We start from the raw sequence: 25,558 nt of genomic DNA, 5'->3' as shown, positions 1-25,558 counted from the left end.
TTCTGCCCAGGTGCAGATACGCCGGCTTCTTGCAACGAGAGCCCATCAGGTGTGACCCTTGCCACCTGTGTTTGGACAGCAGCAGGGTGTCTGGGACCCCAGCTTCTGCCTGGTATTGCCAGCCGCAAACCTGTGACCTTTGCCCACCCTGGTTAGGGGCTGGTGTCACCTTGTTCCCTGGATCCTAGTGAGACCAAGGGTGGACACCCTGCTTTTCTTCCCTCTTCTCTAGGGAAAGCGCTGCATTACCATGTGAATCAATTGCCCCACCAACTGCCCCCCAAACAAAACTAACTCTGTTTAGTTCTCAACCTGAACAAAAGGACCTTTGGAATCTGGAGTACGGAACCAGAAAAATCAGGAAATTAAATTCCGAGTCCAGCGCCCCCTTCGCCCCTCCTGTTGTGTCTGTCGCAACCCAGAGGCAGCAGAGCCCCAGGCTTCACTTGCTGGGGCCAAGGCTATGGTGAGCCCCTCAGGCGGTCCAGAGGCACCTCTGGAAGCGCGCTGGCTCCAGAGAGAGGTCCGCAGGGCTCTTTTCTACCCTCTGGCTTTGGCTCATTTGCATGAGAACAGATTCCTTTGTGCGCACTTGGCCTGCCTGGTCCCAGCCAAAGGCCGAGTCCTCCTAGTCTTCACGTTGGGTTGCTAGGCAGATATGACCCTGGCTTGCAAATAAGCTCTCTGCATTTACCAGCCCGTGAGAACCTCAACTTGGGGTAAGTAGCCTGAAAGGAATCTTGTCTGGAGCTCAGGGAGGCTCAGGCCTGCTTTAAGGGCTGGGTCTTCAGAGCAGCCAGTGAAGAGCAGAACCTGGAGGGGCTTGTGGGGAGACCCTGGTGACCCGCCTGCCCCCCCGTCTCCCTCTTTCCTGTGTCTGCCTCTGGCGCCCATGATCCAACCACGTGTGTTCCATGGACCCAATTTTTTTTGTTTCAGATTTTCAAAATTTCACTTTAAAAGCATTTACTCCTCACTTATTTCGGGTGTGTTGGGCCTAGTCACAGTGCCTGGGCTTCTCTCCGGTTGTGGCCTGTGGGCTCAGCTGCCCGACTGCACGTGGGATCTCAGCTCCCCAACCAGGGGTTGAACCCACGTCCCTTGTGTTGCAAGGCAGGTTCTTAACCACTGGACCGCCTGGGAAATCCCTTGATGGACACAAATTCTTCCTCTAAAACTTTCAGTGTCTGCTTCTGCAGGCAGTTGGACTGTGAAGAAGACTGAGCACGGAAGAATTGATGCTTTTGAAGTGTGGTGTTGGAGAAGACTCTTGAGAGTCCCTTGGGCTGCAAGGAGATCCAACCAGTCCATCGTAAAGGAGGTCAGTCCTGGGTGTTCTTTGGAAGGAATGATGCTAAAGCTGAAACTCCAGTACTTTGGCCACCTCATGCGAAGAGTTGACTCATTGGAAAAGACTCTGATGCTGGGAGGGATTGGGGGCAGGAGGAGAAGGGGACGACCCAGGATGAGATGGCTGGATGGCATCACTGACTGGATGGACGTGAGTCTGAGTGAACTCCGGGAGATGGTGATGGACAAGGAGGCCTGGCGTGCTGTGATTCATGGGGTCGCAAAGAGTCGGACGTGACTGAGGGACTGAACTGAACTTTGCAGGCAGCAGAGAATGTTACTAATTTTAACCTCTAGAAATCTTTTCAGGTGGAGGTTCTGAGTTTTTCTTGATGTTTATAGGAGTCCCCCAACCCAGACCCATCTGATGGTTTGAAGGAAGGCAGTGACCTTCAAGTGACCAACCTAGATAGCATATTAAAAAGCAGAGACATTACTTTGTCGACAAAGGTCCATATAGTCAAAGCTATGGTCTTTCCAGTAGTCATATATGGATGTGAGAGTTGAAAGATATGCTGGAGAAGACTCGAGAGTCCCTTGGACTGCAAGGAGATCCAACCAGTCCATCCTAAAGGAGATCACTCCTGAATATTCATTGGAAGGACTGATGCTGAAGCAGAAGCTCCAATCCTGTGGCCACCTGATGCGAAGAGCTGACTCACTGGAGGGAAAGACTGAGGGCAGCAGGACAAGGGGACAACAGAGGATGAGATGGTTGGGTGGCATCACCGACCGAGACATGAGTTTGAATACGCTTCAGGAGTTGGTGATGGACAGGGAAACCTGGCGTGCTGCCATCCATGGGGTCGAAAAGAGTTGGACACGACTGCGCAACCGAACTGAGTGACCTTCAAACAGAAATGCATGTTTTGTGGAAAATCTGGAGATTCGCCAAGGGGAAAATTTGTTCCTAGGTGCAGAGGTGGGGGGATCGCTTTTCCGAACATCAGCTCTTTTCTCAGCTGGTTTGTGTGAGAGTCCACTACAGTGCAGGGCGGTGTTTCTTTATCCCTGCGCAATGGGCCTTCTCTCACTCAACCAGAGCCAAGGTCTCACCAGGGTGCGCTGCCCCAGCTGTAAACACCTCTTGGGGGAAGATCAAAATGTTCTGTCAGGGAAGACTCCTCTCTGCAAGTCAGTATGGCCCACCCCCCAAGTGCCTCTCCTTAAAGATGTATTTCCAAGAACGTTATCTTGTGCTTAATGATAACCTGTCAAAGTTTATAATATATGTGGCTTGATTACAAATGACTTACAGTAATAATGACAGTGCCTTAATCTAGAAGGGATTTTTTTTTTTTTACACTTGGAGCAAAGCATTAAACAAATTTCAATTTATATACAAAGTCTGGCTTCCCAGATAGAGCTCGTGGTGAAGAACTCGCCTGTCAATGCAGGGGACGTAAGAGATGAGGGTTCAAGCCCTGGGTCAGGAAGAGTCCCTGGAGAAAGGCATGGCAACCCATGCCAGTATTCTTGCCTGAAGAGTCCTGTGGACAGAGGAGCCTGGGAGGCTGCAGTCCCTGGGGTCACCAAGAGCTGGACTCAGCTGAAGGGGACTTAGAACCAACAGCACAAAACACGATAAGGTAATTAACTACTTTTGGACATAAAGGTCAAGTATATTGCAATAAAATGGAAATGTAGTTTTGAAAAAAAAAAAAAAACGAGAGTGAAATGAGAGAAAATTTCTAACCTAATGAGAACCAAGTGATTTTTAAGTGAATAATGGTGGGAATTCCCTGGCGGTCCAGTGGTTAGGACTGGGCACTTTCTCTGCTGGGCCCGGGTTCAACCCCTGGTCAGGGAAATAAGATCCCACAAGCCACGTGGTATGGCCATAAATAAATAGATAAAAATGAATTAAGGAGGTTTTGCTCTGGTGTTTCTGTGACACATTGCTCTGGTGATACATGAGGAGAGTGGTTTAATAGTTTAGATAACACTATTAAATACAGTTGAAACCTTCTGTGCTTATTTAGAGCTGTGATGAAGCATTGAAGGTACCTTGGAACCATGAGGGTGTTAGGGGCCTAATGTCTGTGCTCCTCCCCTTTCAGCCCCACCCTTGGGTCCCCACCCCAGGTGATAGTGTCTGGAAATGGAGCCTTGGAGAGGATTTAGCATTAGATTAGATCATAGGGTGGGGCCCCTATGATGGGATTAGTGGCTTTATAGGAAGAGAGAGGGACTTCCCTGGTGGTCCAGAGGTTAAAACTCCACGCTTCCAATGCAGGAGATATGGGTTCAATCCATGGTCTGAGAACTAAGATCCCACATGCCCAGGGGAATGGCCAAAAAAAGAAAGGAGAGGGTTAGAGAAGTCAGAGCGTACACGGAGAAAAGGCCGAGGGGAGCTGCGGCGAGGAGACGAGCTGGGGGACAGCCCTTCCGGCCTCTGCCCCCAGGGCCGGGAGGAGACACGTTTCTAGTGTACACCACCTGCTCAGCTGCTCTAGTCTGACTGTGTGACCCCCTGGACTGTAGCCCGCCAGGCTCCTCTGTCCATGGGATTTCCCCGGCAAGAAGACTGGAGTGGGTTGCCATTTCTTTCTCCAGGGGCTCTTCCTGACCCAGGGGTTGAACCTGGGTCTCTTGCATTGCAGGCAGATTCTTTACTGTCTGAGCCACCAGGGAAGCTTAGGGAATAATACTACGAATAGTACTAATAATGATGGTACCTCCTGCAGCGAGTAGCTGTGTGAGGAGCTCGGTGCTGTGTTGCTAGGGTAACTGACTCGGCGTGTGATGGCCGGTGGTCCAGCACTGTGCTTGAGAGGCTTTCCTGGCTGGGGGCTGAGGAGGCTGGAGCTTGGGGAGCCTGGAACAGGTGGCAGAGACCCTGCAAGGACTTCAGGGCAGAGTGGGGGAGGGAGAGAGAAGAGGACGAGAGGCAGGTGCAGGCGGGGCAGAGAGCGGACAGGCGGTCACCTCCCCGCTGGGCACTGGGGGCCTCTGGGGTCTGAATCGTCTCAGGCTTGGTTGCCGCGCTGGGCAGTGTTGATGTATCACTGGGTGCATTGGGTCCATGCTGAGTTTTAACTTGGTTGTCAGCACTGATATTTGTTATTTTTTTTGTCTCCATCCTTCACTGGTCCTGTAGTTCTGTCCTCTTCTCACCGTTTATAAAGAGAGAGAGAGAGGGAACCATGCTGCCTCTATACGTGATCTCTAACCTGTTGCAAAAGTCCTAAAAACAGAACAGAACAGAAAAAAACAGAACAAAACAAAATTCTCTGAACAAAGTGGTTTTAATCACATCACTTTCAGGATCAAAGGCTGGTCATGTTAGACTCAGTGGCTCAGTGCTGAGTCATGCAGCCCCCGGGATTGTTGGAAGGCGCTGGGTGCGGGACCACTCCATCAACTCAGGCTGCCTTTGGGTAACTGGTGAAGTTCTCAAGTCTGGGGAATGAAAACCTGCTCCTCTGCTCTGTCCTTGCTTAAAGGGAGATGCTGGCTTTCCCCACCTCGTCTAAACACGCACAGTCCGTCCTGCTGCTCCCGGGAGCAATGCAGTGTTGAGCTGCTGTTTTAACCCTGTCGGAGCAGCGCATCCACGCATTTCCAGATGACTGGCACGCGTGCCTGCCCAGTCACTTCTGTATGTCTGACTCTGCCACCCCATGGACTGTAGCCCGCCAGGCTCCTCTGTCCCTGGGACTCTGCAAGCAAGAACACTGGAGTGGGTCTCCATTTCCTTCTCCAGGGGATCGTCCCGACCCAGGGATAGAACCTGTGTCTCCTGCATTGGCAGGGGGACTCTGGGCAGTGAGCCAGCAGGGATGCCGTCCGCAGTTCAGTTCGATGCTGGGTCGGGGTCCAGGACGGGGCAGGAGTGGGGAACCCACCGGTCCTCCGGCCACACCCACTGCTCCTCCGTCAAAACAGCCTCTGCCCATCACCCACGCGCACTGGCAAGTGCAGTAGTTTCCCAGGCTGCAAAACCACACCTCAGAGGATGTGGTCCGCCCTCTCAAAGTGTTTACTCGTTAGATCGGGAGGGAGGACACGTGTGGTCGTCACCTTAAGCGGCGCTGCAGCAAGGGTGCTTATGAAAGTGCTAGTCCGCAGGCCGGGGAAGGTCGTCTGGGTTTAGGGAAGTGTTGAGGTGGAGCTGAGCTTTCATGGTGGGAGGGGGCCTTGGTCGTAGCTCGGTTTAGACAGAGGCACTCTGTCTGGCAAACACGAGTTGAACCCATGCTGGGCTGGGGGACCAGCCTGGGGAGTGCCCTCATGCGGTTCACATCTTAGAGCCGGGCCCTCCTTCGGGAGCACCTGGCTCTGCATCGGTGACAGCTAGTCCTTCTGGATGTTTCTGATATTAAAATGTTCAGTTCAGTTCAGTCGCTCATTCATGTCCAACTCTTTGTGACCCCATGAATGTCCCCGTGATGGACAGGGAGGCCTTGTAGCACACCAGGCCTCCCTGTCCATCACCAACTCTCAGAGTCTACCTAAACCCATGTCCATCGAGTCAGTGGTGCCATCCAACCATCTCATCCTCTCTCGTCCCCTTCTCCTCTGCCCTCTATCTTTCCCAGCATCTGGGTCTTTTCCAATGAGTCAGCTCTTCGCATCAGGTGGCCAAAGTATTAGAGTTTCAGCTTCAGCATCAGTTCTTCCAATGAACACTCAGGACTGATCTCCTTTAGGATGTACTGGCTGTATCTCCTTGCAGTCCAAGGGACTCTCAAGAGTCTTCTCCAACACCACAGTTCAAAAGCATCAATTCTTCCGCGCTCACATCCATATATGACCATTGGAAAAACCACAGCCTTGACTAAACGGACCTTTGTAGGCAAAGTAATGTCTCTGCTTTTTAATATGCTGTCTAGGTTGGTCATAACTTTCCTTCCTAAGGAGTAAGCGTCTTTTAATTTCATGGCTGCAGTCCCTATCTGCAGAGATTTTGGAGCCCAGAAAAATAAAGTCAGCCACTGTTCCCCCATCTATTTGCCGTGAAGTGATGGGACCAGATGTCGTGATCTTAGTTTTCTGAATGTTGAGCTTTAAGTTAACTTTTTCACTCTCCACTTTCATCAAGAGGCTCTTTAGTTCCTCTTCACTTTCTGCCATAAGGATGGTGTCATCTGCATATCTGAGGTTATTGATATTTCTCCCGGCAATCTTGATTCCAGCTTGTGCTTCCTCCAGCCCACTGTTTCTCATGATGTACTCTGCATATAAGTTAAATAAGCAGGGTGACAATATACAGCCTTGACGTACTCCTTTTCCTACTTAAAAAAAAATTTTTTTTTCACAGTATAGTTGATTCACAGTGTTGTGTTAGTTTCAGGCATGCAGCACAGGGAACTGGGTCACTATACGTGGCCATGTGTCCACTCTCTTTCAGATGCTGTCCCCACATAGGCCGTCACAGAGGACTGAGTCTCCTGGGCTCTGCAGTAGGTCCTTGTAGATGACCTATTTTATATGTGAAAGTGAAAGTCGCTCAGTCGTGTCCGACTCTCTGCCACCCCCTGGACTACACAGTGCTTGGAATTCTCCAGGCCAGAATACTGGAGCAGGTGGCCTATCCCTTCTCCAGCAGATCTTCCCGGCCCAGGGACTGAACCGGAGCCTCCTGCGCTGCAGGCGGATTCTTGACCAGCTGAGCCACCAGGCTTGCGTGCAGCTGTGTGTGTCAGTCCCGTCTCCTCACCCCGGTAACCGTGGGCTGGTTTACTCAGGAGTTCTGCTTCTGTTCCACAGTCGAGTTCGTTTTTCCCCTGATGAAGTCCACTCGGTTTGGCCGTGCCGGGGCCTCACTGCTGCGCCGGTTTCTCTCTGTCGCGGCGAGCGGGAGTGTCTCAGCGCAGAGCTCAGGCGCTCGAGCGAGGGAGTTTGGGTCGTCCTGGCTCCCAGGCTCAGCTCCTCCATGGCACAGGGGATCTTCCTGGACCAGGGATCAAACCCGTGTCCCCTGCACTGGCAGGCAGATTCCTGACCCCTGAACGGCCCGGGAAGCCCCACGTGTGCCTTTTATTATCCCATATATAAATGATGCCATGTGACATTTGTCCTTCCCTGTCTGACTGACTCCCTCACTGTGACACCCTCTAGGCGCATCCGTGTTGCTGCAAATGGCATTATGTAATTCCCACTTTCCGTTGGCATCAGCAGAGAGTCAGTTCCCCTCACATGCCCTCTGCGTCTTGACTTCACCTCGCGCTGCTCTGCTGTCCAGAGCCGGATGCATTGGTAGGCCACCTGCTCCCGATACCAGGCCGGCCGTCGCCTGAGGCTGCCGGGGGCAGAGGGACCCTCTAGGGTTTCCCCGAATGGCCCTGACAGCTGCGGGACGGTGTGACCAGCTCTGTGGATCAGAGCATTGAAAATGCCAGTCGGCGCACCTGCTTGCCCTGTGCCCTGGTGGCAACCACAGTGTTTGTGGCCTTTACCTCTTCTGGGTTCAGAATCCAGCGGCGCAGAGTCAGGACAAGGCCTCGGCCGGCAGCTGCAGGCGTTCTGGATTTCACTATCTGCACTCGCAATCGTTTCGCTTAACAGTCACTGAGGTAACGCCTTGGCTCTGCACAGTGCTTTTCTCAGTGTTCTCACGTCTGTTATCTCTTTATCTTCGAGACAGTTGGCGGAGGGAAGGACGGCCCCCATCTCGGAGCCCGTCGGGGAGCCAGCCCTTGTACTGGGTTGCTTCATGCTCACCGTTGGGTTTGGGCTGCACGGACTTTTCTGTGGTCCTGCTTTTCAGGCAAGTGGGAAAACTGAGGTCCAGAGAGATTCAGCAACTTATCCAAAGTCACCCGGCAAAGGAATGACTCTTCTGGAGCCTGGACACATGTTCTGCAAAGTCAGTCAACGTCAACACATCCCCAAAGTCAGTGGTACAAAAGGCAGATTTGCCGAGTAACTACTTCACTGAAATGAATTTTTTTTTTTTCTTTTTTTGCAAGGGGTGGGACGAGGATGAGGGGCAGGACCACACAGTTTTCAGGATCTCAGTTGCCCAACCAGGGATGAAACCCCGGCCCGTGGCAGTGAGCTCCGGGAGATGGTGAAGGGCAGAGGAGCCTGGCTTGCTGCAGTCCATGGGGTCGCAGAGAGTCAGACAGGAATGGGGGACTGAACGGCAGCAAATGGCAATGGCGGCGGAGTCCTCACCCCGGGACCGCCAGGGAAGTCCCTGAACTGAGCGTTTATTTCTTCCCCTAAGTTTTGGGCTGATCCTTACTTCCGCCCTGGCTTCAGCCTCAGAGCTTCTCAGATAAAACAGCTCAAGTCTCTGGGTGGGCGCAGGGGCTGCCACAGTGAACCCGGTGGAAGGGGCGACTGAGAAAACGGAGCCTGTCTCCCACTTCCGGAGGCTGGAGGCTGAGAGCGAGGTGCCGGCCGACTTGGCTCTTGCGGAGGGTTCTGGCCGTCACACCTTCTTTCTGTGTCTCCGTCTGTGAGAGCGAGAGCAAGCTCTCTCCTGACTCTTCTTGCAAAGGCATGAGTCCCATCAGGAGGGCTGTGCCCTGTGTCCTCATCTAACCTGCAACGTCTCCCAAAGGCGGCTCTGCGAGTTTATCCTAATGAGGGGAAAGGCGCCAATACGTGAATTCATCTATCTGACTGCATGAGGTCTTAGTTGCGAAACATGGGATCCTTTTTCAAAAATTTTATTGGCAGCAGGTGAGATCTAGTTCCCCGACCAGGGATTGAACCCAGGCCTCCTGCATGGTGCGCTCAGAACCTTAGCCCTCGGACTCCCAGGGAAGTCCCACCAGTAGAACTCTGAAAGGACACAAACATTCAGTGCATAACGAAATCTCACGTTTCACTGCAGAGGTGCAGCAGATATGGGGAGAAAAGAAATCTACACAAATAGAAAAGACAGTTGTGGTGGTTGTTCAGTCGCTCAGTCATGTCCGACTCTTTGCGACCCCATGGACCGCAGCACAGCAGTCTTCCCTGTCCATCACCAACTCGCGGAGCTTACCCCAACCCATGTTCATTGAGTCGGTGATGCCATCCAACCATCTCATCCTCTGTCGTCCCCTTCTCCTCCTGACTTCAGTCTTTCCCAGCACCAGGGTCTTTTCCAGTAGCATTTAAGAGAAAGTTTCCCTCTTCTCATGCAGAAATGACACGGGGAAAAATGAAACTCTGACACACACTCCCTTGATCAGTCTTACCAGGGGGAACAGAAGTATAAGGTCGGCCTGTCCCTCCCTCCTGCCAACAAACCTCACCTGAGGGAGTCCCTGGTGGTCCCTTGGTTGAGACTCTGCACTTCCAAACTAGGGGATTCAGGTTCTAACCCTGGTCAGGGAACTAAGATCCCACAGGGCCCACGGTGCAGCCGATAAATTAATAAAATATTGAGAAGTAGAATAAGAAAATAAGTTGGAAACTCACCTGAATCTAGTCTCACTTCTAGATTGACAGATTAACAGAACAGAGTTCCAGGAAACATTTTAAGGGACACCATGGAGGTGAAATCAGCCAGATCCAAAAGTTAAGAAATTTTACAGGACAAACAACCAAATTTTTTTACAAATATGTTGTAGGGAAGAGAGAGGAGAAACATATAAATGAGAAGGGACACTTGAGTCCAGTGCAATGCAGAACGGACTCTGTTTGGATCACGATTAGAACAAACTGTTCATGCTAAGTCACTTTAGTGTTGACTCTTTGTGACCCCGTGGACTGCAGCCCATCAGGCTCCTCTGTCCATGGAATTCCCCAGGCAAGAACACTGGAGTGGGTTGCTATTTACTTTTCCAGATCGTCCCGACCCAGGGCTCGATCCAAAGGGTCCTGTGGCTCCCACACTGCAGGCAGGTTCTTTACCACTGAGCCACCAGGGGAGTCCAGAACAAACTAGGAAAACCCAGGACCAATGGTGAGATTTTGAGGACACTGCAACGTTCACTGGGTTTTCGATGGTGAACACAAATTACTATATTATGTTTTGAAGGGGGTCTTTACTGAGAATTGTAAGTATATGTAGAAACAGTTCTCATAACTTAGAGAAGCATATAGGAATGCTTATCGATGAGATTTCATGATAATCTGAGATTCGTTTGCGAATACCGCAGTGTAAGTGGAGAACGAGGGAGGGGGCCTGGGAGAGGAGACGGGTGAAGCGGGGTGCCCTTGTGCTGATGGCTGTTGAGTTTAGATGTTGGGCGGGTACGTGTGAGTTTCTCAACTTCTGTGTGTTTGACAAGTTCCATTACGAAAAGTTTGATAAGTAATAGATAAACACTGCTTTGTAAAAAGTCCTTAAACATTTGGCAAAGAGGCCTTAAGGGAGTGGATTTCAGGTAATTGACTGTAAGCCCTTTGCTTCTCTTTTTTTAAAGGTTATTTTTAATCAGGGGCTGTTGCTTTGCAGCATTTTGCTGGTCTCTGCCGTGCATCAGCGTGAATCCACCCTCCGTATACTTAAGTCCCCTCCCTCCTGACAAAAGTCCTTTTCATCGGATCCCACCCTTCATGGGTTTTCTTCCCAGTGGAGGACGGAGTTTTAGAGAAAGGATGTTGTTCAGAGGCCTATCTACTCTTTTTCTGACCTGTGTTCAAGGACCCAGATATAACTTCTGCAGCCCGCCGAGTATTCAGAGCTGTGACCTCAGGTCACCTCTGCTCTCCCAGACTGGCTCCTGCCGCGCTGGGCTGATCCCAGCAGGTGGTTCCAGCCCAACTCCAGGCAGGGTGTCATCTGCCCCCTGGCATTGCTGGGGCCACAGAAGCTGATGTTCCCAGCCACAGGGCCTGGCTGGACGTCTTCAAGCTTAAATTAAAAAAAAAAAAAATACTTTCACTTGTTTATTTGGCTGCAGTGGGACTGGGGATCTTCGATCTTAGCTGTGGCATTTGAGATCTTAGTTCCTCAGCGAGGGATTGAACCTGTGCCCTGGGCATTGGGAGCGTGGAATCTTACCACTGGACCACAGGGGAAGTCCCTTGAAATTTTTTTTTCAATCTTCTGAGTGGAATTGCTCTCCCAATTTGGATGGAGGTATTCAAAAATTTCCTTTGTCCTGGTTAGATGACTGAGTTGTGGGGATGAGACGGATGACACGTGACTGTAGGGAGCCCTGCCCTGTGGAATATTTGCAAGTTGTTAGGAGGGAAGATTCTCAAAGTTCTCATTACAAGGGAAAACCCATTTGCTTTTCTTCTCGCTTTTCTTACTTGTATCTATAGGAGATGATGGATGCTAACTGGATTTATTGTGGTCATCATTTCACAGTACACGTTTGTCCAGTCCTTACGCTGCCCGCCTTAGACTTCCACAAGAGTGTGTGTCAGTGATATCTCAGGAACACGAAAAGAAAAATACAGAACAGAAAACGAAGCTTTTCCTTTGCATCCTCTTTTGAACTGAGACCGCAGCACCCCAACCCCAACACTCCTTTTTTTTTTTTCCTCTTAATTTTGGCTGCACTGGGTCCCTACTTGCAGCGTGCAGGCTTAGTTGCCCCGAGGGAGGTGGTTCCTTGGTTCCCCATAAGGGATCGACCCGAGTCCCACCAGGGAAGTCCCCCCGCCCCCGCCCACCACAGACACTCCTAGGGGATCTTTCCGAGTTGGGCTGGCCCCAGAGTGACATGTTGGGGTCTCAGGATCAAGGAGGAGCCCCGAGGAGGTTCATCGCGCTCAATGGCGAGGAACCATCTGACGCCGGGCGCCAAGTCAGCCGCATCTTCCCGGCTCTGGGCTTGGTGGAGGGCGAGGCGAGGCTGAAGGCGGTGCTCTTGCCAGAGCTTGCAGGCGGGCGCCCGGGCGGGCATGCCTCCGCCTTCGGTGCTGCGCCCTGGGCCCCTGGCAGCCTCACCTGGCGGCCGGTCCCACCTGGACTCACGCGGGCTGGCACACGGCTCCTCACCCCGTCGTCTCCCCGCCGCGCCGCGTCCCCAGCCAGGCAGCCGGGGGCCCTGTTCCGATCCCACGCTGGCGCGGGAGAGGCCGTCTCGCCCTCGCCCTTCTCCGCCCTGCTGTTGCCGCGGGGCTCGCCCGCCCCCGCGCTGTGCTCTCCGTAGGGTGTGCGTTCCTGCAGAACCTTCCAGAACTGCGAGTCTTGCTCGCTTCTCTCCCGGGGCCGCTGGAAAGGTCCGCTCCTCAGTGGGGCCGCCCCTGACCTTCCGTAACCCTCGGCCCCTCGCCTGCCCACTCCTGGTCCCCTCCGGGTTCGTCCTCTCCCCGACTCGCCCCCTGGGATCTTCCCACCCTCTCGCCCGCCCACAGCAGGGGGGTGCCAGGCGGGCAGTGGGTTCCATGTTTCACTCACTGCTGAAGCACAGCGCCCGGATCGAGTCTGCCCCGCGGTCCACGTCCCCCCGATGGGTCATGTCGGATCGTTTTGGACGCGTGGGCAGCTGGTGCCCCGGGGCCTCCCGCGTGATTCGCGGCTGCGGCAGCGCCCCCTCCGCCCGCGCTCCGACTTGCCGGGCGAAACCACAGAGCTCTGCCCAGAGATCACACCCCCCTGGGCCTTTGTCTTTCTTGGCCTCAGCTCATCCGAAGCTTTGTCTTTGGAAAACCAACAGAGCCCTCTGCCAGAGAGGGCCGCCGGCTGTCTTGTTGTTTCAGCTGTTTGGAGGCCCTCTCGTGGGCCGCTTGGCCGGGGGCCCCTGGGCAGCCGGGGTCAGGTGACCGGCCTCCCGCCGGCGTGCGGACTGCGAGCGCAGGTGGCCTCCTCCGCGGGTTCTCGGCGCTCCTGGCCACAGACTGCATCGTTCCCTTGTCATGAGCACCTCTCCCCATCAGCCCGCCCGGATCCGAAGAGAGCCAGGCATTAGCAGGCCCAGCGCCTTGCTTGCTTTCCCCCGGCTCCCGAAGAAGAGCACAGGCCCGCGCAAAACTGATCAGCAGCTGGAGTTCCCAGACAGCCTTTTGTCTTGGCCCTGCCCTGAGGCTTTCGGGATCTTGGTTCCCTGACCTGTACCTCTGTGTTGGGAGGGCAGACTCTAAACCACTGGACCATCAGGGAGTTCTGCTTGGATGGCACACATGGGCCTTCCTTGGAGGGGTTTGTTGAGTAGGGTGGTCAGGTAACTTCCAACCCAGTGGAAGGAGGGGGTGAAGGCTTTATTTGCCTTTTTTTTTGGCCCCACTGAGGAACACGTGGGATCTTCCTTCTCTGACCAGGGACTGAACTCTGGGATCTTCGCTCTCTGACCAGGGACTGAACTCAGGCCCCCTGCGTTGAAAGCGCCAAGTCTTAACCGCTGGGCCACCAGGGAAGTACCGCTCCCTCTCTTCCTAAGCCCCCAGGAGATCTCCTTGCCTGTGACCACACCCCCTTCTGAGCTGGGAAGTGTGATGTATAAAGAAAATTGGGGAAAGTGACCTCAGATAAGACACTGAGCTCAAAGTCTCAGCCTGAATATTTATTTGTGAATTTTTATGTGTTATTATTATCATTTGGCCTTGCCATGCGCACTGTGGGGCTTCCCTGGTGGCTCAGATGGTAAAGAATCCGATTACCATGCAGGAGACGTGGGCTCCAACACTGGGTCAGGAGAAGCGCATGGCACCCCACTCCAGTGTCCTTGCCTGGAGAATCCCATGGACAGAGGAGCCTGGTGGGCTACAGCCCATGGGGTTGCACAGAGTCGGACACGACTGAGCGACTGACACACAGGACCTTGTGGGATCTTTGTGCTCACCAACCAGGATGGAGCCCGTGCTCCCCGCATTGAAAGCACAGAGTCCCAACCCCGGACCACCGGGGGAGTCCCTGAGCTTGGATATTTAAAAAAGCAATAACAGCCCAGCTTTACGGACGTACAGCTGGCAAATGAAAACTGCATTGCTTGCCTGCCGTTCAGTCACCGAGTCGTGTCCGACGCTTTGCTACCCCATGGACCGCAACACGCCAGGCTTTGCTGTCCCTCACCATCTCCTGGAGTTTGCCCAAGTTCATGTCCACTGTCATGAACTGTATTTGTTGTCTGAACAATGTATTTTTTGATATATACATACATTATAGAATGACCGCAGTCAAGCTAATCAACACATCCGTCATCTCATATGGTCACCTTTACAATTGTTTTGGAGGCAGGAACACTGAAGGCCTGCAGTTGGTGAATCTGCAGTTGGCAGTGCCGTTTCGTGAACTCTGCTCAGCGTGCTGTACCTTAGATGCCCAGAAGTGGTTGATTCCATAAAACTGAATGTTTGTGCTTTGACAAGCTCCCTTCCCCCACCCCCGGCCCCTGGCAGCCACCATCCCCTCTCTGCTTCTGTGTGTTCTGCTTTGTTAGAGTCCACATATGTGAGAGCACTATGTGAGACCAGGAGAAATTTGTCTTTCTGTGCCTAGCTTATTTAATTTCGCAGAACATCCTCCAGGTTCATCCAGGTTGCTATAAATGCAGAATTTCCTGCTTTTCTTAAGGTCCACTAATTCCATTGTGAGTGTGCAATACGGCGCATTTTCTCGACCTGTTCACAGTTACTGGATACTCGGGCTGCAGTAAAGGCGGGTATGCAGGTATTTCTTCAAGATCTTAGTCTCATCTCCTCTGGATATACCCTGAGAAGTGGGATTGTGGGATTCTCTGGTCATTCTATTTTAATGTTCTGAGGAACCTCCATACTGTTTTCCATAATGTCAGCCTGGATCTTAATCAAGGTTCGTGGCTTGGAGTCCTTTCTTTGAAGGTCTGACTTGCTTTTTCCCTTTAGTTAAAAACAATAAGTGGGGGAAAGTATTAAATGTCTCCCTGGAGGCGTGGGTGTGGAGGAGAAGGATGGTGTACTGGCTAAATTAGCTTATTTCCATTCTATAAAAATTGTAAGGACTAATGATCCTCTTTGAAAAACCTCAGAGGAATGTTTTATCATAGAATTCTTAAGAAAGACAATCTGTTTACTTCTGTTCCCACCTTAATTTTAACTTCCTTCTTCAGTGGTTTTCCTCCGCTCCCCGGGAGGTTTCATGTTGGGTCATTCTGAAATGGATTATGGATGAAGAACTGGAGCGCTCTAGGGTTCCAAGCTAAGTGACTTTGAGAAGAGACGCTTCCTCTGACTGTTGCTCATGGTCGGAAGCCAGTACAGTGAGACAAGTCAACAAGTGTTTGTAGGCCCGCTCTGTGTGCAGAGGCTTTTTCTTCTAGAAAGGGAGAAGTCTTTGGGGCCTCAAGATCAACAAAGACCAGTTGAATCTAATTGAGTTTGAAATATTAACTTTCCTTTTGGAAAATGGAGGAATTTGCATTTCTGAACAATTGATTCATTGCCCTCCAGATGACCGTGACTGTTGACTTGGAATTCCTTTTATTTTGATGAAGTGCATATCTGCCTCTCCTTCTGAGTTTATCTGGATCTTCCAGAACTTACATTGCCTCCAGCCACTCCCATCCAGCCTGTTGGCCATTGGGTTGGCTGGCTGGATCTGTGGGCTGTTCATTCCTTCCTCAAAGGCAGGGATACAGATGGCATCTCTCAAAACCCCAGCCCTAGTGTGTGCTGTGCTGAGTCGCTTCAGTCGTGTCTGACTTTCTGTGACCCCATGGACTTTAGCCCGCCAGGCTCCTCTGCCCATGGGCTTTCTCCAGGCAAGAACACTGGAGTGGGTTGCCCCACCCTCCTCCAGGGGACCTTCCGGATCCAGGGATAGAACCCATTCTCTAACCCGTCTCCTGCGCTGGCAGGTGGGTTCTTTACCACTAGCGCCACCTGGGAAGTCCCAGCCCTAGTAGCATCTTTATATATTATAATTTGGCTCTCCTTTAATAGCTTGGGTATTCCATAGAGATTTTTAAAATCTGATCCAGAATTTCAGTCTATGTCTCCTCACCAACCTAGTCAACTTAGGGCTTTTAGGTGAACTGGGGGTAACATGGTTTTATTCTGCGTTTCCATTTGCAGCCTGCAGTTGAAAGCATAACCTTCCATTTCTGTCTTTCAAAACTCAACCTGATTCATTGCTTTTGTGTTTTTCCACGGAAGCTGAATCATCTCTAGTTATGTTAATCGCCTCCAGTCAGGTTTGTTTTCTTCTGGGACCTGAATCTTAATTTTTGTTTGTCTGTTAGTGGCTTCCCTGGCGGCTCAGATGGTAAGGAATCTGCTTGCAGTGCCACAGACCTGGGTTGGGAAGGTCCCCTGGAGGAGGGCGTGGCAGCCCACTCTAGCGTTCTTGCCTGGAGAATCCCAGGGACGGAGGAGCCTGGCCGGCCACAGTCCGTGGGGTAGCAGAGAATCGGACACGCCTGAGCGACTAACATGCTTCCCTTCATTTGTCTTGAATTATTTGGTTTATCGTGTGTTGTGACTGTGTAGGGTCTTTTGCTGCGGGTGGGCTTTCTCTAGCTGTGGGGAGCGGGGGCTGCTCTCGCTGCGGAGTGCCGCCGCTTCTTGTGGCTCTTGCCGTGGAGCACGGGCTTCCGCAGCTGCAGCACGTGGCTCAGGGGCTGTGGCTTGTGGGCGTGGCTCACGGTTGTGCCCCACATCATGTGGGGTCTTCACCGACCAGGGGTCGGACCCATGTCCCCTGCATTGGCAGCTGGACCCTTAGCCACTGGACCGCCAGGGAAGTCCTTGATTTTTGGTTTTTTTTTCCTGTAAGTATCTTGCTACTCAAAATGCGATCCAAAGACTACATTAGAAATACAGCTTCCAGGTACCAGCCTCACCTGATGAACCTGCATTTCAATAAACCCTCCGGTTGATTTGTATGTGCATCAAAATGTGAGAAGCACGGGTTGATTTAATATTTTCTTTTTACAAATTACATCGTCAAGATGTAAAGGGACACGTTTCCATTAAACGCTCTTTGGACATTTTTTCCTCACAATTTATTATGAAACATTTCAAATGTACAGCAAAGTGGAAAGAGTTCTACAGAAAGCTCCCTGGACTGTCCACTCAGATTCAACCATTAACTTAATTATTTTCCTTCCCTTTCCCGCCAGTTACTTTCTACCAAGAACTTCGCACAGAGGGACTTCCTGGGTGGGTCAGTGGTTCAGACTCGGGGCTCCCGCTGTAGGGGCCTGGGCCCGGTCCCCGCTCTGGGCGCTGCAACCCTGCATACACAGCGCAACAAAAAAAAAAAGTGCAGAGCGCTCTTTCATTTGGGATTTCCAAATAAATGCCAATCAATTCCACGTCGTCAGGACTCGGTGCTCTCACTGCCAAGGGCCCAAGTTCTATCCCTGGTCGGAGAACTAAGGTGCAGCCGAAAACCAAAAGAGCAACAGCAACAAAAACCCCAAACAAACAAAACTCTAACAGCTTGACTGTTAGAAAGAAGCAGGACTTAGTAGTAAGGGTCTCACCCTTTTAGAATCCTCGATCGGTTTGACACGTTTGCACTTGGTTTCTCCTGAGTCAGAGAAACGTGATGGGGTGGTGTTTCGCAGAGTGGGGTGCTGGGTCTTGCCCCCCGATCTGGAACACGGGGCCTCAGAATACTCCCCCCATACGGTGAGCGGGTTCAGACATCATCCCTAATGTTGATTCCAGCCCTGTAATCATCAGTCTATTGCAAATATTATTAGCATCACTAATTCTCAGGTGGAGAAACTGATGAACCCGTTCAATACTCGAATAAGAAGGAAAACATGTGTTGGCATGGGAAAGTGATTATTTCCTAAGCTACTGAGAAAACACAGCTGCACTGGCAGCTTTAACTCTGTTTTCTTGTCGATTTCTGTTCTTTCAGGAAACCTTACAGACACACGAAGCCTTCCACCATCTGGAACTCAGAAACTCGACTGAGGAGGACTGTGGCTTCTGGACCGTCCAGGTGTTTCACAGATGTGAGCATTTGTCCCGCACTCGCCAGCTGGAGCCCTGAACAGCTGCATGGCCTGTGCTCCGGCTCACACAGCCCTGAACTGAGGGGTCGTTTCCCAAGTGGCCGAGAGCAGCTGCTGACACTGTGGTCTGACGGCCGCACACTGCCCACCGCCTCCCAGAGCTGGGCTGGAGAAAGCCTCCTTCGGGGCTGGAGTCTCCTGACTCTTGAATTAGGATTCCAGGTGGGGGCCTCGCTTCTGTAGCCCCCAACATCCCTGTAGGCATCCCCATCACCCCCCGTGTCTTGCCGGCAAACTCCCCCACCACCTCACTCCACAGGCTCGGAATCCTCCCCGATCACCATGGCCTGGCTTTCCCTAAAGGTCTTGTTGGTAGGGCTGAGTTTCCTGGGATGTCTTTATCCTCTTGTGGATTTTAGCTTCAGTGGGGAAACAAGAGGCCAGAAACCGAATTTCGTGATCATTTTGGCGGATGACATGGGGTGGGGTGACCTGGGAGCCAACTGGGCAGGCACGGAGGACACTGCCAACCTGGACAAGATGGCCACAGAAGGAATGAGGTGAGTGCTGGGGGTGCCAAGCCAGCTTTCTTCGGATCCTACCCCGACCCTCTGGGGGAAGGGGGCTGTGCGAAACCACTCAGAGAGCAATTGCTGGGTCCCTGTTGATTTAACTGATTGACTGATGAATCGGTTTTTCAGCCAGTACAGCATCATGAAGAAATCCATCCATCCATCCACTCATCCATCCATCCAGCCAGCCATCTATCCATTCATCCATCCATCTATTCTTTCATCTATCCATCCCTTCATCCATCCATCTATCCATTCATCTGTCCATCCATCCATCTCTCCATCCACCCCATCTCTTCATCCATCCATCTATCCATCCCTTCATCCACCCATCCATCCATCTATCCATTCATCCATCCATCTATTCTTTCATCCATCCATCCATCCATCCATCCATCCATCCATCCATCCACCTATCCCTTCATCCATTCATCCCTCCATCCCTTCATCCATCTATGCATGCATCTATCCAATAATACTTTTTTTTTTTTGGCTGTGCTCCTCAACTTGTTGTGATCTTAGTTCCCTGCCCAGAGGTCAAACTCAGGGCCCTAGCATTGAGCACACTGAGCCGGAACTCGGATAACACTAACTTTGTGTGTGTGTATATTAGGAAGTGGAAACACAAAGGTGAACAAGATAAAAATCCTTGCCCTCAAGGCTCTTAGTGGAGACAGGTTGGAAGGAAAGCACAGATTACAGTCTAGTCCACGAGCTTGCATCAGAGTCTCTGGAGTCTGTGGGGAGGGTGTGGACCCCAGCCTGGAAGTTTAAGGGAGAAGGCGACCTTTGGAGAGTGACTGAAAGTCAGTGGGGCACACAAAGGCCAAAGGACTTAATTGTGAGCTCACAGGATTTATGGCCCATTTATGGCGCACTTAACTCTGAAGACCGCAGAAAGGAAGAAGGGTGAGTATCTGAACCAGTCCAAGTGTTTATAAATTTTTTGCTCCAGTGCAGCTTTCCCCTCTTTGAAAGTGGGACTGAGAAAAAGTGTCGGGCTTCCAGACTTTGGGTTTTCCTTATTGGGTGGATGTTGCCCTGACTGGCCGGATCCCGTCTGTCAGGGTTAAAGTCCGCTGGTGGGGAATCACCCCCGCTGGCTTGCTGGGACAGCACACGGGCTTCTCTGGAGTTTCACCCACGAGCATCCTCGTGCTTAGAGCTTTCCCTGAGATACGGACCCTGTGGTCCCTGCATCTGGTGTCGCTCACTCCCATCCATCCTCCTCCCCTTGGCCAAGAGGAAGTTTCTAGAAACATCTTCAAAGGCGTTTGGTAACCCTAAGGATAAAATCTGAACTCCAAGGAGCAGCGAACAAGCCCAGCCCATCCCCTGCCCTGGCCGTCCGCAGGGCCCCTCCTGCTGGACCAGCCGTGGTCCCCTCCGTGCCTTCAGCTGTTTCCTCCCTCTGTTTAATCCTCATCTATGTAATTAGTTCTTTCGTGGTTGTTCGGTTGCTCGTCTTGTCCAACTCTTTTTTAAGTATAACTATTAGTTTGTATTAGAGAATGGTTGATTTACAATGAGATAGCTTTAGGTGTCTTTTGTATTAGAGAATGGTCGATTTACAATGAGATAGTTTTAGGCGTCCAGCAAAGTGATTCAGCTGTGCCTGCACGTCCGTCCGTTCTTTTCCAGGCCCTCTTGCCGTGCAGGTCATTGCAGAGTGTTGGGCAGAGCTCGCTGTGCGGCACAGTAGGTCCTTGTGGGTTATCCATTGTGTGGATAATGATCAGTTTTTCTTGATACACTTTCCACTTGTTTGTTGTTCCTCAGTCGCTAAGTTGTGTCCGACTCTGCGACCCCATGAGCTGCAGCACACCAGGCTTCCCTGTCCTTCACTATCTCCTGGAGTTTGCTCAAAGTCATGTCCATTGAGTCGCAGACGCCATCTAACCATCTCATCCTCTGTTGTCCCCTTCTCTTCCTGCCCTCAATCTTTCCCAGCATCACGGTCTTTTCCAGTGAGCTGGCTCTTCACGTCAGGTGGCCAGAGTATCTGAGCTTCAGTTTCAGCATCAGTCCTTTCAGTGAATATTCAGGTCTGATCTCCTTTAGAATGGACTGGTTGGATCTCCTTGCAGTCCAAGGGACTCTCAAGAGTCTTCTCCAGTACCACAGTTGAAAAGCATCAATTCTTCAGTGCTCAGCCTTCTGTATGGTCCAACTTTATGGTCCAATCCACTTTCCTCTGCTGTTTAATTGGTTTCCTTCACCGTCTGGTTCCCAGTTCCAGGTGGGGTCCTCGGGATGGCTTACTTGGCTGTCTCAGGTGTACCTGACATCATCTCTGCTGCTCTTCATGGTGGCTGCTGACCAGCTGACCACCTGTGTTGGGTGCAAAGCATCAGCCCCAAATTCACGTCTGCCCAGAGCCTCAGAATGTGACCGTATTTGGAAATCGGGTCTTTGCGGATGTCGTTAGTTAAAGATCCCTGTGATGTCTTACTTGACTGAGAGTGGCCCTCAGCCCAGCCACCGCTGTCCTTGCAGGAGGAGGAAAGGACGCAGAAGAGAAGGTGGAGTGAAGATGGAGGCAGAGGCTGGAGTGAGGTACCCCCAAGGGTTGCCAGGCAACCATCAGAAACCCGGGGGGAGGCCTGGGGTGGGCTCTCCTGATAAACCTGCAGAAGGGATCGACCTTGTGCCATCTTGATTTCAGGCTTCTTGCCTCCCAAACTGTGAATCAGTTTCTTAATTGCAGGCCCCGCAGTTTGTGGTCTGTTACGGCAGCCGCAGGAGGCTATGCAGACCCCTTCTAGCTCCTTCAGGAGGAGGAATGCCTCGTCTGCCCTCCTCGCCTGTACAGCTGCACCGTGCCTGGCGCCTCGGAGACAGTTCATAAATATCTGTTCGTCAATAACTGGGCTTCAGGAGTTCCAGGTTCTTTGAAATGTCAGCCCAGATTTTTCATGTCAGAGTTTTTCTTTTTCTCCCCGGGGAGAGTTAATCCCTAGCATTGACCAGAGCCTCAGCGGGAACTGGGTTGCCTAATGCTCAAGGACTTCTGCTTTCCACATCGAGTGGGTTTGTGGGGAAGTATGTGGCCCCTTATTTAAACCGAGATTTGTGAGGCCCCGGGCTCTCCTCGCGAGCCGTCCCCACCTGCGTGCTCAGCCCCAGCGGAAAGGGCCTCTCGGGGACCAAAGGCACACGCGCTTGGGGGGGCTCTCCTCCCTTCCTCCTGGCTGTTGCAGCCTGTGACAGGGCCCTCGGGCCTGTGTCGACAGCTTTTCACTCTGCACTTTGTTGACAGGAAAGCGCGCTTCCTGTGAGGCCAGGGTTGATTCATTGCAGGCTTTTCCCTGCCTGCCTGCTCGCCACTGGTGGGGAGCCGTGACTCTCAGAAAGAACACTTATTGCCAAACAGGGGCCAAGGGGGACTTGAGAAACTCTCTCTCCTGTCATCTCCCTTTCTTCCGTGTGCTCGTTTCTTAGGATTGTGGCAGCCAGTTACTACAGACGAGCTGGCTTCCGTGAGAAAGAATGAAATATCGGGGTTTCCTGGCGGATCAATGGTTAAGACCCCTCACTCCCACTGCACAGGGCGAGAGTTTGATTCCTGGTCATGGAACCAAGATCCCATAGGCCGAGGGGCATGGCCAAAAGTAAACGAATGCATGAAAGAGTGAGATAATGCCATTTGCAGGAACGAGGGTGGACTCAGACACGGTCCTAGCAAGTGAAGTGAGGCAGAGAAAGAGAGATACCATGCGATATCACTTACACGTGGCATCTGAAAAAACGGACACCAGTGAGCTTGTTTACAAAACAGAAACAGGTCCACAGATGTAGAAAGCAAACTTAGGGTCGCCGAAGGGGAGAGGTGAGGAGGGGTGAGTCAGGAGTTTGGGATTAGCAGATACGCAACAGTGTATATGAAACAGGTGAATGAGAAGGACCTGCCGTGCAGCACAGAGGATTATATTCAGCGTCTTGTGATAACCCATCACGGGAAAGAGTCTGAAAACGAGTGTCTAAAAGGAAGGGAAGAAGTGGGGGTTTGGGCATGCGAGCTAGGAGGTGTAGAGTGGATGAACAGGACCCTACTGTGGAGCACACGGCGCCGCCTTCAGTGTCCTGTGCCAGCACAGTGGGAAAGGATGCGAGAAAGAATGAGCGTGTGTGACCGCGTCGCTCTGCTGAGGGCAGAAATTAACAACACTGTAAAGCAGCCACACTCCAGTAACCTTTACCAAAGACGTATAGCGGTGGCGCAGCTGGTGGAGAATCCGCCTGCAATGCGGGAGACCTGGGTTCAATCCCTGGATGGGAAGATCCCTGGAGAAGGGCATGGCTGCCCACTCCAGCATTCTTGCTTGGAGAGTCCCCATGGACAGAGGAGCCTGGCGGGCCACAGTCCGTGGGGTCGCAAAGAATCAGACACGGCTGAGTGGCTGAGCGCAGCACACAGTGTGGATATACGGACTTCGCTGGTGGCTCAGTGGTAAAGAATCCGCCCGCCAATGCAGGAGACTCGCGTTCAGTCCCTGGATGGGAAGATCCCCTGGTGAAAGGAATGGCCCCCGACTCCAGCATTCTTGCCTGGGAAATCCCACGGACAGAGGAGCCTGGCGGGCTACAGCTCATGGGGTCGCAAAGAATCAGACAGAACTTAGCGACTAAACACCAAGAGCAACTGGAGGTATGTTAGCTGTGGTTTTTGTTCTTAGAAACAGTACGCATTTGAATTGTCCATATGAACTAGCTTCTCTGCATGTTGCGAAGTCTGAGAGAGGACTGTGAAGGAGAGCAGACCCAGGGGAGGCCCCAGGGAATCTGTGTGGACCGTGCATGCCGGACCAGCACCTGCCATAATAGTAACTGGCCCGTCCTGAGTGCTTGCCAGGCGCCAGGCCCTGGGCATTGCCCTGTTCAGTTCTTGCCACGCCCCGAGGCTGCACTTCTCCCACAGGTGAGAGACTCAAGGTCAAATAACTGGCACAGAGTTAGTGAGTGGCGGAATCAACATCCTCCCGTCGAGAGCCTTCTCGTTAAGGGCTGGGTGGGAGAGGGGAGTTTGCCAAGAGTGTCCTTCAAGGCCTGGGCTGGCTTTGCCAGGAAGAGGGAAGGCAGCTGTTGAAGGGAGTGGGGATTGGAATCTCGGTAGTTTTCCTCCGTGTGAAGCTGGCAAAGGATTTGTGTGCTGCGCAGGTGGAAGGGGCAGCTGAGGGATGTGGCTTGGTCGTCAACCATTGTGTTCTGGTTTGGTTTTCTTTTTGGCCTCACTTTGAGGCTTGTGGACTCTTAGTTCCCCAGCCAGGGATGGAACCCCTCCAGTGCGAGCCTGGAGTCCTAACCACTTGACTACCGGAGAGGCCCCCATTCATTTCCTTTTCAGTCTGACTATGGTCCATGCAGTTCCCCTGCTTCCCTGATTAGCAGCTATTTGAATCTGACCTTCAGAACTTAGGGGCTTCCCAGGTAGCTCAGACGGTAAAGAATCTGCCTGCAAGGCAGGAGACCCCGGTTCAATCCCTGTGTTGGGACGATCCCCTGGAGAAGGGACTGGATACCCACCCCAGCTTCTTCCCTGGAGAATTCCATGGACAGAGGAGCCTGGTGAGCTGAAGTCCACGGGGTCGCAAGAGTCGGATGTGACTGAGCAACTGGTGCTAACACGTTGGGAACTCAGGGAAGGTCGCAGGGGCTGAGTGGAGCCTGTTTTCTGCAAACGAGAAATGGGGGACGTGGAAAGGCTTTCATGCCTGCGAGGGCCCCGCAGGGCCCTGCGCGGTTTCGTAATTCACCTGCAAGACTCTGTTATTTCTTGGTGCACAGGCAGGGATCAGCTGTTTCTGTGACCTATGCAAGCATCCTCTTGGTGGTCGTCTGTCACCATGGAGACGTACGACATAATTCGTGACTGTGTTATTCACACCGTACATTTCGTTCCCATGACTCGTTTATTTTGAAACTGGGAACATGTCCCTGTTCATCTTCCTCGCCCATTTCTCTCATTCCTGCTCCCCTTGGGCAAGAACGTGTTTGTTCTCAGTTTTGTTGTCTTGGTTCATTTGTTTTCCTGTTTTGCAATCGCATATACGTGAAACCATACAGTAGCTGCCTTTTTCTGTCTGACTGACTTCACTAAGGACAGCATCCATCCAGGCAGCTGCAGATGGGAAAAGCTCATCCCTTATTGTGGCCGCTGCGCGTGTGCACCGCGTCCCCTTTGGTCCATCAGCGGACACTCAGGTTGCTTTCCTGGCCTGATTGCTGTAGACAGTGCCGCGCTGAGCATGGGGGTTTAGGTGACGGCACCTGGTAAGCATGCTGGCTTCTGTAGGTTCACTTATGATCTATCAACTGTGCGCAGTTGCCTTCTCGTCTTCCCTGTTTTGCCTTCTCTGCCCTTAATTTCCTTCTGAGGCAAGTCCCTGCTGCTCTGAGAGTTCTAGGCAGTGACTTAGAATCTGAGATCAGCGGTCACCCCTGCAAGGTCAGAGGCCCCCAGGAGCTTGAGGCTGTTTCTAAAAACGGCCCTGGTGAGGAATGAATTGAGCTGTCAGTTTGCAGCAGGAGAGAAGGGGGCAGGGCACAACCTTTAGAAGAATGACACAGCCTGAGGACAGGACACCAGCTGATTGGAGCCCAACGGGCCCAAGATGGCAGGCCAGCTGGCTTCCGCTAGCTCTTGCGCCTCGGTATATACTCACTGAAACACGCAGAGAGCTACACGACACACCCTCAGGCACCATGATAGTTACACAGCTAACCACAAAAGGTCAACAAGTGGGCGGTGGCCCAGTTCCTGGAAATCCCCACCCCTTCCCCAAAATAGCTGGCATGTTCCTCCCCCTGATTAGCCTGTGAAGTTACCCACCTCTATAAATACCGACAGCCCCCATCCCCTGGAGCCACACTCACCTTCTCCATGGCCTCACTCTGTCTGTGGAGTGT

The 25,558-nt window shown here is 52.2% G+C and overlaps 1 protein-coding gene across 47 annotated transcripts in view; it reads left to right on the top strand.

The window, feature by feature from the left end:
* Positions 1 to 25,558, top strand: part of ARSG (arylsulfatase G) — a 102,004-nt gene that overhangs the window by 30,472 nt on the left and 45,974 nt on the right. For 11 of the 47 annotated variants that reach the window (XR_011246906.1, XR_011246907.1, XR_011246902.1 and 8 more), the window contains exons 2-3: positions 17,984 to 18,640; positions 21,149 to 21,208. Coding sequence is in view for 39 of the 47 variants with exons in the window: in XM_069542280.1 (XP_069398381.1) it covers positions 18,423 to 18,640; positions 21,149 to 21,208 (278 nt within the window). In the remaining 8 variants the exon portion in view is untranslated. Of the gene's footprint in view, positions 1 to 443; positions 720 to 1,199; positions 1,322 to 2,697; positions 2,940 to 17,983; positions 18,641 to 21,148; positions 21,209 to 24,733; positions 24,923 to 25,558 lie in introns of those variants that run through there. The other 36 variants (XR_011246908.1, XR_011246905.1, XR_011246909.1 and 33 more) reach the window with 16 other exon arrangements.

This window comes from Ovis canadensis, chromosome 11 (genome assembly GCF_042477335.2).
Source record: "Ovis canadensis isolate MfBH-ARS-UI-01 breed Bighorn chromosome 11, ARS-UI_OviCan_v2, whole genome shotgun sequence".
Taxonomy (NCBI): domain Eukaryota; kingdom Metazoa; phylum Chordata; class Mammalia; order Artiodactyla; family Bovidae; genus Ovis; species Ovis canadensis.
This window is presented reverse-complemented; position numbering and strand designations above follow the sequence as displayed.